Here is a 14,102-nt window from a genome sequence, read left to right on the forward strand (position 1 = left end):
TATGTAAACCTGTATACACTTTGAAACTATAATCTACAGTCTTGCTATATCAATTGGACTATATTCTTTAATGTGATACGATTAAGCACGGAGTGAGGGATACAGCCCAAACTAAAGAGGTTCTCGTCAGTAAAAATTAGGATTATCTTGGTGTATAGTTGATGGAAATAACTGAATTAAAATATTCCTCATTATTCCCGATTTGAGCATACTGTGTTCACTTCTTCATGGTGAAAATTCAGCTCTTAACAAGCTTTTAAAGTTCCCTACTTTGCCAGTGTTCTTGGGTGTGTGGACTGGCCATCACGTATTTAAGGAACTCCGTCTCCTTCCTAGACAACAAATTTAATCTGTCCATTAGTCATGGAGCAAGTCACATTTTATCCCTGGTTTCGTCGCATCTGATTTCAAATGGTTTTAGCACTCCACTCTTCAAGAGCTCCCGTATCGACTTCAGCATTGATGGACCTACTTGTGGATCATTAGTTTTCCAAGTCATTGCTCTAGATTTATCTAGACTGCCTATTGAAAAACGTATTTAATCAGCTGAAGCTGAGCAGACCCTGGCAGTACATACTCTTATTGGATAATGGGAAGAGTACACCTGAATCCCTCCACAGGAAGGTAGCCTTGGTGCATGATCGGTTAACTAGCTTTACTATCTCCTAGGGTATCACTGTAGCCAATTCCTGATGAGTAAAGGGAGCATTTGGTGTCTGTATTAAAGATCCAACGTAAATCAGTTAGGTTTTAGAAATGTGTGATCACGAAGTACTGAACTGCATTGGGTACTGGCCATAGGACTGTAGACTACTTCAGCCTAACACTATGTTAACCCCTTGGGTGCGATTCTGAGCCTGTGAGGCGGTTTTCGAAGTGGGTGAGTTCATGATGGCCCCCAGCCGTCATCAGCACATGCCCACCGCGGTGCATGACTGACTGGGGCAGTTGTCAGCACCGAAGGAGTTAAAGCCTCCAACCAATGAACCTATAGAAAGGCTGTCTGTTGGAACTGCGCATATTACATAAGTCATACTCTAAAGTGCCAAAACTAGACTTTTATTTGATAAGCACCTCAGTTTTAAAACCTTGATTAACGATAAATGTAGCTCACAAATCAGTTCGGTGGGCTGAATTATGAATTTTGCAAGAAGACCAGGCTGCTGGTCACCGAATGAAACAATGCATCTGTATAGGGTTGGGTTATGTCGAGTATTTTGATGAACCCACTAAACTTGCGCCTAAAGACAAGGGTATCATAAAGATGGAATTCTCAAGGCAAACAGCAAATGAAAGGGAGGACCGAGTTGATGATCTTCTGTGAGGGAGGACAGAGTTGATGATCTTCTGTGAGAGCCCATCTGCTAACTAAATAAACTCCAGGAATGGATTTTTAACGGTCCCACATGTACAACAAATTCCTAATGACCAGATTTAGGCTGAATCTTTTGCATCACGTTTTATCAGTTCCAACAGGGTACACATCAGATATCGAGATAAAGGGACCATGCGGCTGCGACCAGTGGTCTCCGCAGGACACCATTTCGTTCTAATATGTCTCTTTTTTGGGGAGGAGCTTTGCCGGCGACTAAGATGGCCGCGTGAGCTCGGAGCTCCGAAGACCTCCCGATCCTCCGCAATAATCCTGCTACCTATCCTGTCCCACGATTGTGGGAATCGACTGCTAAGCCGGTCCTGAGGCGGCGGCCGCTTTCGGAATGAAAATCTGACATTCCTGGACTTAGTTAGCTCGACGGACCCCGGAGGCTCCGCCCGCGTCTTTGGCGATCGTCGAGGGGTACAGCGGTGTCTTCACACGGTGCCTCCCTGCCTGCGCTTCGTCCCCCCGACGAGTGCCTCTGGTATTTGAACGCCTTTGCTACACGGCCTCAGCACCGGACCTTGGCAACACCATTGCGCACATTCCACGAGGCTTCTTCACCCCTGTTGGCCGCTCGGCCCGGGAGTGCCAACATGGCGGGCAGAGGTGATTTGGACAAAGGCAAGTCTCAGCGGGTCAGCAGAAAACAGTCCCAGTCCCAATCCACCATTCCGGAGCGATTTTCCCAGTCTAAGGGATCACCGGGACTGGCGGGCCGCACTAAAGACCCGAGAAGGGATGAATCACCGGACGACTCTGAAATAACACTTCGGGACGTCATGGGCGCGATAACGGGGGTGAAGACGGAGATGCACTCTCTCCACGAGGCGCTGTCCAGCAAGGTTGACTCCCTGAAGATTGAGTTAAACCTCATCAGGACCGACCTCGGGAAAACTAATGACCGGGTGAAATCGCTGGATCTCAAGACTTCTAGCCTGGTCACTGATGTGTCCGATATCCAGACAGAGGTACGTGACCTGAAGATGGCGAATGGATTGCTGGCGCGCCGGCTGGACGAGTTCGAAGGTCGCGCGCGGCGCCAAAACGTCCGCATCACCGGGGTACCGGAGAAGGCCGAGGAGGACTCGACAACTTTTTGTGGAGGACCTGGTGGTTAAGAACTTGGCGCCGGGGGGCTTGAGTAAGTTCTTTTCGGTGGAAAGGGCCCACAGGGTACCGGGTGGGCCGCCAAAGTCGGGCGCCTCCCCTCGCCCTATCATCGCAAGGCTCTTCATCTATAGGGACAGACGCTATCCTGCAGGCATCGAGGACCGCGGGCCCTCTACGCTTCCAGAACTCGGATGTGAATTTCTTCCCGGATTTCACTCAGGCAGTGCAGAAAAAGCGTCAGAGCTTTGCGGGGGTGAAACGAAGACTGAGGGAGATGGGCCTGCGTTACTCCATGCTTTATCCTGCCAAACTCCGCATCGAACGTGACCACCGGACCTTGTTTTTTGACTTCCCGGATGAGGTGGGACACTGGCTTGATACCCTGCCCCAGGAACGACATGAACCGGCTGACCAGACGGAGGAGACCACCGGAGGCGCGGAAGCACAGGAATGATTGTTTAGTCACTTGACTTTCTGAGAGCTGGGTGGCCGTAAGGGGCACCGACTTAAGACACTGCTGCTATCGGTTTGACTCGTTTTGTCAATAATATGGGGGATGACGGGGGGGATAGGATGCCTCCTTTCTCCTCTGGGCTTTTTGTAGATTAGTTAAGGGGCGACAGGCACACTGCTAGTTGGGGTGGATTATAGTCTAATGCAGGGGTGCAGGGTGGTGGGTAGTTGGGGTGTGTTTTTTTCTATTTCTTTCCTTGTTTTACTCTTTGTTCTGGCTGAGGATTCATTGGACTGATATGTTCTCGTTGTGGGCGCCATTGCGGGTGGGGGGGAGGGGGCGGAACGTCCTTGATGATGAGGGGTAAATCTCTTAACTTGTTGAGCTGGAACGTGAATGGGTTGGGGGACCGCATTAAAAGGGGTGTCGTGTTGCAGATGCTCAAGCGCTGTTCGCCGGATGTGGTTTTCCTGCAGGAGACCCATCTAGTGGGGCACGCTTGTAAAGCTTTGAATAGACGTGGTTTTAAAATGGTGGCACATTCGGGGTTCTCCTCGGGATCCAGGGGGGTGGGTATCATGGTGCGCATGTCCCTCCCGTTGGAGGTGGAGTCGGTGCTTGCTGATGAGAGGGGCAGGTATGTGGCTGTGGTGGGCAAATGGGAGGGCCGCATGCTAGTTTTGGTTTCGGTTTATATTCCCCCGGGGCTGCAGGAGACTACTTTCAGGGATTTGGGTGGCGTCATTTTAGATCTCCCCGAGGGATTGTTGCTTGTGGGTGGTGACTTCAATTCCGTAGTCTCGGGAGACTTGGACCGCTTCCCATCCAGAGACCTGCGTCCTTCTCAGTCCTGCCTACCTGATTTTCTGAGTTCCATGGGGATGGACGATTGCTGGCGATTGCTACACCCCACTCAGCGGCAGTACACTTTCCTCTCGGGTGCCCACGGCAGCCTTTCTAGAATAGACTACGTTCTCACCCCGGCTGCCCAGGCGCAGTCTGTTTCCACCGCGCGTCTCTTAGCTAGGGGCATTTCGGATCATTCCCCAGTTTGGGTCTCTTTTGACTTCCAGATACCCGCGTCCTCGCGGGTGGCTCCCATTAACCCATGGTACTTTCGTGATCCGAAGACCAGGGCGCTCCTGGCTAAAGCTATGGATCGGTACTTTGCCGAGAATACTGGCTCTGTTGACTCCGCCGTCTCCCTTTGGGAGGCCTTTAAAACCGTGCTTCGCGGCGAGGCCTTCTCCCTGATTGCGGAGGCCCGCCGTCGGCGGGATGAAGACATGGTACGGCTGGAGTCTGACCTCGCTGACTTAAACTCCCAGCTGGCGCTGGGCCCGTCTCCCGAACTAATTCACGCTCTCTCCCTCAAACAGTCTGAACTCCGGGCGACTGCCACTGATGCGGCGAAAGCCTTGAGCAGGGAGCAACAGGGCAGGATATATGACTCGGGAGACAAGGCGGGCAAGCTCTTGGCGTGGCTGGATAGAAGGGAGCTCGCGTCCCGGGTGGTCCCAGAGTTGGTGGGTGCGGACGGCCTGTCTCTAACGGACCCGGCGGCTATAGTTGGGTCCTTCGCAGAATATTTTGAAGGGGTCTATACCTCCGCGAATCCCCTCCCGGAGTCTGCTTCGGCTTCCCTTCTGGAAGACATCGAACTTCCCTGCCTCTCAGATCTCGAGCGAGATGACATGGATCGGGACCTGACCGTTGATGAGGTGGCTTTGGCGATCCGGTCGTTGCGCTCTGGCAAAGCGCCGGGACCCAACGGCATCCCGGTTGAGCTTTATAAACTCAAGGCTGACACACTTGCCACACCCTTGCTGAATATGTTCCTTGAAGCCCGCGAGGCAGGAGAACTCCCCCTCGACCAACGACTCGCCACCATTGTGGTGATACACAAGGAGGGGAAGCCGCGTGATCTTTGCCGGTCCTACCGACCCATCTCACTTTTGAACGCCAAACCCAAGATTCTGGCCAAACTGTTGGCTAACCGGCTGGTGGGAGTGATCTCGGACCTGGTTCACCCAGACCAGTCTGGCTTCATACCGCACCGGAATACGGCGCTCAACTTGAGACGGCTTCACGCGGTCATGGCACGTGCTCATCTGCTTAGTGAACCCGCAGTTCTCGCCTCACTTGACGCCACTATGGCCTTCGACTCGCTGGAGTGGAACTATCTATGGGCAGTCCTGGCCAAGTTGGGGTTTGGACCCGCTTACATCGGCTGGGTCCGGCTACTGTACTCTGCCCCGCTGGCTAATGTGGCGGTTAACGGTTGGTTGTCGGCCTCCTTTTCGTTGCACAGGGGCACTAGACAGGGTTGCCCGCTTTCGCCGCTCCTGTTCGCCCTGGCGCTTGAGCCCCTGGCGGCTTGGGTCAGGACGCACCCCGATATCTCCGGGATAACGTGGTCCCCAGGTTTCGAGGACCGGGTGTCGCTTTACGCGGACGACATCCTTTTGTATCTTCCCTCTCCCTGCCGCTCGCTCATAGTAGTCTTTGACCTGTTGGGGACCTTTGGGGCCCACTCGGGCCTGGTAATCAACTGGTCTAAGTCCTCATTGTACACGCTGTGTGGAGACACTCCGCGCCTCCCCCGTGGGTGCTCAATACAGATAGCCCAGCAGGGCTTTCGGTACTTGGGCATTTACGTGTCGCGTGACTCCCGAGCCCGATATTTGCACAACTTACTTCCGCCGCTGGTGCGGTTGCGCCGGGACGTCGAGGGTTGGAAAAAGCTACCGATCTCCCTGATGGGCAGAGCTGCGCTGTTCAAAATGATGGCGCTGCCTCGCTTCCTTTATGCTCTGCAGAATACCCAAGACCCCGTGCCAGCTAAATACTTAGGGGAGATCGAATCCTTGCAGCGAGCGTTGTTGTGGGATGGTAGACCACAAATCTCGTTGGTCAAGCTGACCATACCATGCTATGATGGGGGTATCGCCCTGCCTGATGTGCGACGCTACTACTGGGCGTCCCAGCTCGCGGCAATCAACCATGGCCTCTACGGCCCGGCGACCAACCCGGGCTACGCCATGGATCGGTGGCTTGTGGGGGACGGGAACTATTATAGAGCATTATACTCCAGGTCTCTGGATCGGAAGCTGACGGGCCCCACTAAGACGATTGTGCATATATGGCGCGCAGTCACTAACACTTTGGGCTGGCAAGATAGGGTTACCATGGCCACCCCACTGTATGACTGAGACATACTGGGGAAGCTGTGGCATACTAAGGGCTTCGACAGATGGGACACCATTGGGATATCTAAGGTTAGGGACATGGTGGCTAGGGGAAGGATCAAGTCGTTTGAGGTGTTACAGTCTGAGTTCCAACTGGCGGCGACGGAATACTTCCGACACGCCCAGATTAGCCATGCCCTCTCCCCCCACATATCGGAAGGGGAGGCGATCCCCGAATCATCACCCCTGGAGGATCGGGTGCTGGACGGCCACATGCCGGACAGCGCTATCTCCCTAACATACAAGAAGCTTATTAATGTGAGTTGATTTGCTTGAGCTTGAGAGCACTGGGTGAATGATGGCATAGAGGTGGACGACGAGGAGTGGCAGTCGGCGGTTTCCTCCCCCAGAGAGGTGGCCATATTGGCACGGCTCCGCCTTGTTCAGTTGAAGATATTGCACAGGGTGTATGTCACCGGCCCCAGACTTATACATATGGGGCTTTCAACGGACGGTATGTGTCGGCGAGGATGTGGTATGCTTGCGACCTTCATGCACATTATATGGGAATGTCCTGGAGTTGCCCGGTATTGGACACGCGTGCATGACGTGATGAAAGAGGTGACTGGTGTGGCCCTACCGGCAGAGGCCCGGCGATGCCTCCTCAACATTTGGGGCCCGAATGATTACAGCGTTGCCCAGACCCGCTGGGTCACCTTGGGCAACATGGTGGCCAAAAGAGACATCGCTCAGAAATGGGGTGCGCCTGCTCCTCCCTCGCTCAGCTTATGGGAAACCAATATGGACTGGTGCATGCTGCGTGAGAAGACGGTGTATGTGGCCAGGGGCAAACCTAGAATGTGAAGGTCTGTGTGGGGTGCTTGGAACTCCTATAGAGGCGAAATTTGCGACCCCCCCCTGTGGAGATAGACTCCGATGTCCAACTGTCCCCGTAGAGCCCCTTACCTGTGGTTCCAGATTGGTTATCCTGGTGTGCTACTTCCCACATGACTTACTGTTGCTGTTATTATTGCGTGCTGCCTTGGGTGTGCGGCCCTCGACCTCCTCCCGCTACACAAGCCCACTGTCTCTGTACCGTCCTCAGCCTACCTTCTTCCTCTTTCTCTTCCTTTCGTGCTCAATGCACACTTCTTTTCCTAGCCTTTGAGGCTTTCTTATTCCTTGGTTTATTTATTTTTAAGTTCAGCATTATTTGAAAATTAAACCTGATTGCTTCTGCATATCGTGTTGTACACAAACTTACCTGCTACCTCGATGCTGCCTGGCCTCCGGGATGTATGGCTGAATAGCGGTGTACTTTTTCTACAAATAAAGGTTTTCCAAAAAAAAAAAAAAAAATGTCTTTTATGCGTACCCAAGGACAATGTTTTTAAAAGCTTTTTTAAGGCAAAACAGATTCAACCAGGCAAAGGTGGTACTATTTTTGAAATTGTCATCAGATCCACTAACGCGGTTTAGCACTGTACATTTTTTTAAGATTGGCTGTGAGACTAAGGAACACTAGAGGCGATTAGTAACTGTCTATGATCCTCCTTGGTGACAGTAGGGTTGGCTGCACCAACATTGCCTAGGATTCCTGTTTTTACTGTATAAATCACTTTTTAATGTGACTTTTGACATGAAACCATTTTATTGAGTGCTCATATTTTTTGTCTTTATTACTTAATTTTAGTGGTTGTAATGCCTATCTTTTTAGGTCTCGCGACCTATCAATGCGTGCAAGCGCATTGAGCGGAGCGAGAATTCATGTCTGCAAAATCCTCTTCAAACCAAGGGCTTTCAGCCGCGTTTTTCTTGAAGTTCACGTAAACAAGCACGCGCATCGCATGCAAGCCCAGCCTCTGCACTCCTCCCCTCGCTCGTATTCCCAGGCTCTCCAGCCCCATCCAGCATCAGGCACTCCTCCCACACCTCACGGACATCTGTTCATTCCCCCCCCCCTCCCAGCTTCCCCCAGGCCCCAGCTGCTTCACACCCTCATCGCCGCTCGGCCCCCTCCCCTGCCCGACGTGTCGCATGCAAGCCCAGCCTCTGCACTCCTCCCCTCGCTCGCATTCCCAGGCTCTCCCGCCACCATCCAGCTTCCCTCCCACACTTCTCCCAAGACAGCCTCTGCACCCTCCGCACTCCTCCCCTCGCTCGCATTCCCAGGTTCTCCCGCCCCAATCCGGCTTCCCTCCCACACTTCTCCCAAGACGACACTTTAGTTGCTTTTACTTGAAGCAACCACGTCTTTCTTTACTACTGCTTCGAACCTCCCTCTTTTCATTCGTCTCCTCCCTCATTTCACCCTTCCTTCCATGCTCCATGCCTTCTGGTTTTTCGTCACTCATCCTCTGTTCTCGACCCTTTTCATCCCATCTGTCCTCCAAATCAAGTTCTAGTTTTCGTAGAGAACGAGCGTCTTTGTGCAGCTGAAGGTCACACGGTTCCGCCAGAGGGACACACGGCCATTTCCAGAGCATGGATGAGCACCCGCCCTCACGTGCTGCCGAGCCCACCAACTGTACACAGGATTAGCTCAGCCTTTGACAGGTTGCTCGCTTCCTTTTTTGGTGTGCAGCGGCCTTTCGGCGCCACAAAGGATGAATTGTTCCATTCCAGACAGCTCTGTGCAAACACTGGGGCTGAACCGTGTGCTGCAGATTGCTGTCATGGAAAGATAGCACAGAACAGCTTTAGATCAGCGAAGCCACGCGCACGGCTGTGTTTGGCACGGAGATTGTGTTCTCAAAGCAAAAAGGAAAACAAACTGACTATCCCGGGGCTACCACGGCCATTTCTAGCAAAAAGGAAGTCAAAATTGGACCACACTGGCTACGTTTGCTAACCCTCCCAGCCAAGCTGCAAACAGCATCCTATAAACACGATGGCATGAATTAATGAGGCACAGCCTACAACAAGCTTACCAGGCAGCGCCGGGCTCTGCAGCAGATGGTGGCATCGCTATGTATGCATTAAAGGGGATAGGCGCCGATACATGCACTGATTTTTCCCACAAACCTTGGGCGCACCGCAGTAAATTAATATTTAAAATAAATCCGAAATAAATGTATCGGACAGAAGCAGGGTGGGGACTACCCCTCACTTTCCTGAGTCCTGGCGTGGATGTACCACTGTGGCCACAGCAAGGGCTACATTCCAGTGAGGGGGTCTGCTCGTGTCTCCAAAGAGGGTCTGTTGACCGTGTCTGTCTCCCATCACCCCCCGGGGTGTGGATTCTAGCACCAGCCGACAGCATCACAGAGGAGGCCACTGTGCGCTTCTAGTTTTACAGAGATCTCTAGCTGCTAAAACCACACACTGCTCCATCCAGCATTGAAAACGTACAGCACAATCTAGGGGCCATTTTATGTGAAAGATGAAAGCAACAGTGATACTATACCGAATAAAGTAATTTGATTGTGTCCAGTGTGCATGACTTGCCAATACGCCCTATTAAACCCCTGTTAACTTTGGTGTGAGGTACGACTCTGCCTCCCCATCCAGTTGCAAAGTCACATTTTTCAGAAAGGGAAGTTTCCTGTAGCAGGAGGAGACTGGCTTTAAGCCTGTCATATAAGCAATTGCTTTACAGGACTACAATTTTCAGGGCATGAACATTCCTTGGTTGCAACCTGAAACTTTGCAACGAATATTCTAAAAAAGACGTGACTGGTTGAGTCCCACCACTTTTCAAGAGTACTGCCAGCAGACTAATTAACACAGAACCCAAACCAATGCCCTTTGAGCCATATCCTTTCCTACCGCGCATCATGAAGCATTAGGTATACTGTGTAGCAATATCGCCACTTCATTGTTTCCAAATTACTGGGGACCCCAAACCCTTGATTGCCACATGTGAAGTACCACATTGCAAGCAACCTTGTTAACCTCAAACAGTACATAATCATGTACTCCTCCTAGTCCACATACTAAGTATAGGGGCATGCTGAAAGTATATACCTTCCCCAGCAGGGGATGAGGACTGACTATCAGGAATGTCATTTGCTCTCATGGAAATGTCTAGTCCATTTCCACTATCCTGTCAAATAGTAACGCACGTCGTGAATCTCCTCATCCGACACTCTCAAAGATGTACTAATTTGTCCTGACCTTGCATCCGGTTGCTTTCCACCTCTCCACTGGCCGCTGATGGGTGAAAATAATTTAATCCATTTTTTTCCCCCCGTTGTAACAACTGTTAATAGCTTTGGAAAATGTTACCTACAATCCAGGCCTGAGTCATTGGGCATCGAGGTGTCTGAGAAGTTTGGACCTGTTTATTGCTCCAAGAGTGGATCATTTTTAAGCACTTAAATGGCATTTTCTGTTGCTCACATTAACAGACAAGAGGTTTTGCCACTCTATGCAGTGTTCTACAAATGAAAGCTGGTGATTTGTTTTGCATGTGAAAGTGACTTGCCTAGGTCTGTATCAGAGAAAATGGGAAGTACGCAGTGGTGGCTTCTGTGTACTTCTATAATCCTAACTGGGGACTTTTTACTGTCTTGTCACATGAGTGAGCGGATCACAAGCTGACTCATCCTGCATCATATATTGGGGGCGGCAGAGAGAAGTTACAAAAGAACCGGTGATTTGGGAGGGGCAAGGTAGCTGGATCTGTGGCCGAAGGCATGATGTAAGGTAGGTGTTGGTATTAATGACACAAAGGTATGCATGTGGCTGCAACTGCCTATATAAAATCCTGAATAACCAAGCTGTAAATCGGTTAATTGGAACATGGGTCAGTTTTAGGTGAATTTTTTTGATGAAATATGACTTGGGTATGTTGCACAATTACCTTTTACCCCATTTAGTTAACAGTCTGGTTAATAATCAACGCTGTAATTCTTACTTGCTTTATTGGTAGGAACAGTAGATCATAAATGTTCGCATATGGTAAAACACTTTTTTAGAGTATGAGGTTTGGGTGGAGTGCTGTAAAATCGCTGGCAGACTGGTTTGCTGCCTTCCACCCTTATCCACAAAGGTTTCTCTGTGGATGGGATGAAAGATTGATGCCAGGTTTCTTTTTTGAGAAAGTCAACGTTACCTTTTGTCACTTAAGTATACAAGGTATAACCTCAAATGATTATGGGGGGGGGGGGGGCATGATCTTCAAAATATTCCCCATGCCCACTTCAGTTGTGGCCCCGAGCCCAATCTTTCAGTAGCTTAAGTGCAACTACTGTTAGTCTGTATTATATTTGTAGCTACTGCCAGTTAAAGGCAGATCCTCCATTTGCTTTTGTTTTCTCACCCTTGCCATTTTTGAAAGCAGAATCTTGTCCTCCCTCGTGCTAAAATCGCAATTTCCAGCAGCTACCCAGCAAAAGTTTTTTTCTTATAATAGCCGAAGCGTTGCAAGAACACATCCATTTAGGTGTGACTCAGTTGTCTGTATTGACATTTTAAAGACTTGTTATTATCATATAAATTGAATGGTCTTTGGGTAAGCTTCCTTCGCTGTTAGGTTTATTTTGATCAGCCTCTTTCGGCCATTGGCTTGAGGCATGGTCAGACTAGCCCAGGCTCACTGGCCTGTTATTGGAAAGATACACAATTAGTGGATCATTTTACTTCCTATGGAGTGCTTGCATTTTACAACTTGAAACTGAATGGGACATGTGATGCGAGCATACATATTTCTCATAGATGCATACTATACATAAAGAAATCATTGTATGCATTGTCCAAATTAAGCCCAGATCGCTTAGCTTTGCCTATGCTTTTTTTGTTGATGAGGGGTAATACATCTGCACAGTAGTGTAGCATGTCTGAGTAGGTACAACTGAGTAACCAAAAGGAGCTCTTATCCTTTCTCATCCTATAAAGCTGCGTGTTCTGTGCCGTAGACTGCACTTTCAGAGCTTGTATTTGTTGGGATTTGTTCATTCCTGGTCTTCAGAGACCACCCAATGGTGCTGTCTCACATAAATTGAAATGGGGTTTACTATGGAATCTTTGCATTGAACTAGCGTGGGAGCTATTTTAAATGTCCTGCATAAGCGAAAATGCACATTTTGTGTTCTAGTATAATTTTGATCTTGTTGTAGTACAGACTAATTGTGGCAAACTTTGTTTACTTTTTCAGCTGATATTATGTACACTGGAACAATCGACTGCTGGAGGAAGATTCTCCGAGATGAGGGTGGAAAAGCGTTCTTCAAAGGGGCATGGTCCAACGTCCTCCGAGGCATGGGTGGAGCTTTCGTCCTTGTGCTATACGACGAGTTCAAAAAAGTCATTTAAATGCAGATTAGTTAAGCCAATCATGTAGAGCTCCTCTTCCATAATGGACCATTTGAGCTTCGAGAGATGTTCAGTCTTATTAACAAAGACGTTCAACCCATGTTTGCTGGCCACCCAAGTTGTAGTTGAAAAGTGTACAATTATGTAGATTGTCCTCTTGTCTTGCAAACTAGCAATGTATCTATCGTTTTGCACACCTGAATATTTAATGTGCCCTAAATTTGGGCATTCTGCTAAACAATAAAAGATAATCTTGACCGTCTCAAACGTTCTAGAGTCTAAACCTGATGCCAACTACACACGTTTTTGTAAATGTAGGAAAATATGGATTACTTTTTCATCCAATGTCCTCCGTTTCGACGTCATGGTTGTCGCTGTAGTGTGCTTTTGTTAATCTTTCCATACTTCACTTGCTACTTATCCTGATAAAGTGACTAACCATGGACCCTGTGTTGCTTCTGACCTTGAGCTCTTCAGTGATGTGATTACTCGGGATTCGTTCGTTTTGTCAGTTCTTGTATAGGTTATGCCTTCTGCTTTTTGGAAGGTAAGTACCTTTTCTGCTTCCACTCTTTCAGCCCATAACCGAAAATCCTCCTGACTGATACTCCAAAGTTTGATTCCTGTAAGTCACTATAAGACTCCAGACCTCTTCCTAGGGGTTCATTGTTGGCTATATAATACAGAAGTACTTCTATCCTCTGGGTTCCAGAAGCATAGAAATCTAGGTGTCTTCCCTGAAGTTTAGTCCCTACTCTCTAACATATAAATAGTTGGCCCTTTCACACCCTTCAACTCTCCTACCACTTCTATTTGGGGAACACCCAACCGAGTAAATGTTTCTCACCCTTTTATTGGAAGCGGAAGTAATAGGACCAAAAGGAACCTTTGACCTATGCTGCCTTATTGGCGATTTCTATGTAGGGCTTACTGGACTAAGCGTATGCTGTCTGTGGCCAGACATTGTGGGCTTGCCAAGAGCATGCAGGGGCTCAGAACTGGTTCATTGCTTACCCTTGTTTGACTTTACTGTTACTCATTGTTCTGCTTCATGTTGGCTTTTCAGTCACACTTGTTTGTTTATTTTTTTGTTTTTTTTGCCCTTGCCGTGGAACATTCCCTATTTACAATATGTTTGAGTGCCTGGTTCCCATTGCTCCTTTTCAGGGAACTTATTTTCTTTTTTTTCTCTGTAAGCACTCCATGAGAATGTGTGGTTACAATTTAGGAAAGAGGAATTACATGGAGAGAAATTAAAGTTCTATGTTTCTTTTTCCCTACCCCTACCATCCATATTGTTTTCCCTACACTCTTGGCCATTGCTTCTCCTTCCCACCCATGCACTCCGTTTGCCCATGTGCTTCCCCAACCCCATTCACTACAATGCTTCCTCACGCCGCCCCCCTGTACAATTGCTCTCACGCCTATAGTTTCTCCTCCCCACGTACGTGTTGCTTCCCCACACTGCCATGTTGGTTCCTTCTCGAGTACTCCGTGTTGCTTGCCCCCACCACAATGAAATATAAAAATTATTGCTCACCTCATTTTGGTTGGACACGCATGCATGTTGCACAAGCCTACAAAATGACATGACTAATGCTGTACCGCAGCTTTTCATTTTTGCCTTTTGTCATGCTGCACATTGTCCTTTGGCTGGCTAGCAGCCATTTTCAAAGTCAATGTGTCTCAAAAGTGAGGACTATTGCCTTTTCCA

At 49.2% G+C, this 14,102-nt stretch overlaps 1 protein-coding gene across 1 annotated transcript in view; it reads left to right on the plus strand.

Annotated features, from left to right (window-relative positions):
• SLC25A6 (solute carrier family 25 member 6) overlaps positions 1-12,655 on the plus strand; it is a 33,118-nt gene extending 20,463 nt beyond the window's left edge. The window contains exon 4 of the mRNA XM_086934249.1: positions 12,231-12,655. Coding sequence (XP_086790375.1) covers positions 12,231-12,388 — 158 coding nt within the window. The 3' untranslated portion in view covers positions 12,389-12,655. The remainder of the gene's footprint in view (positions 1-12,230) is intronic.
• Positions 12,656-14,102: the final 1,447 nt, after the last annotated feature.

This window comes from Lissotriton vulgaris, chromosome 8 (assembly GCF_964263255.1).
Source record: "Lissotriton vulgaris chromosome 8, aLisVul1.2, whole genome shotgun sequence".
Taxonomy (NCBI): Eukaryota; Metazoa; Chordata; class Amphibia; order Caudata; family Salamandridae; genus Lissotriton; species Lissotriton vulgaris.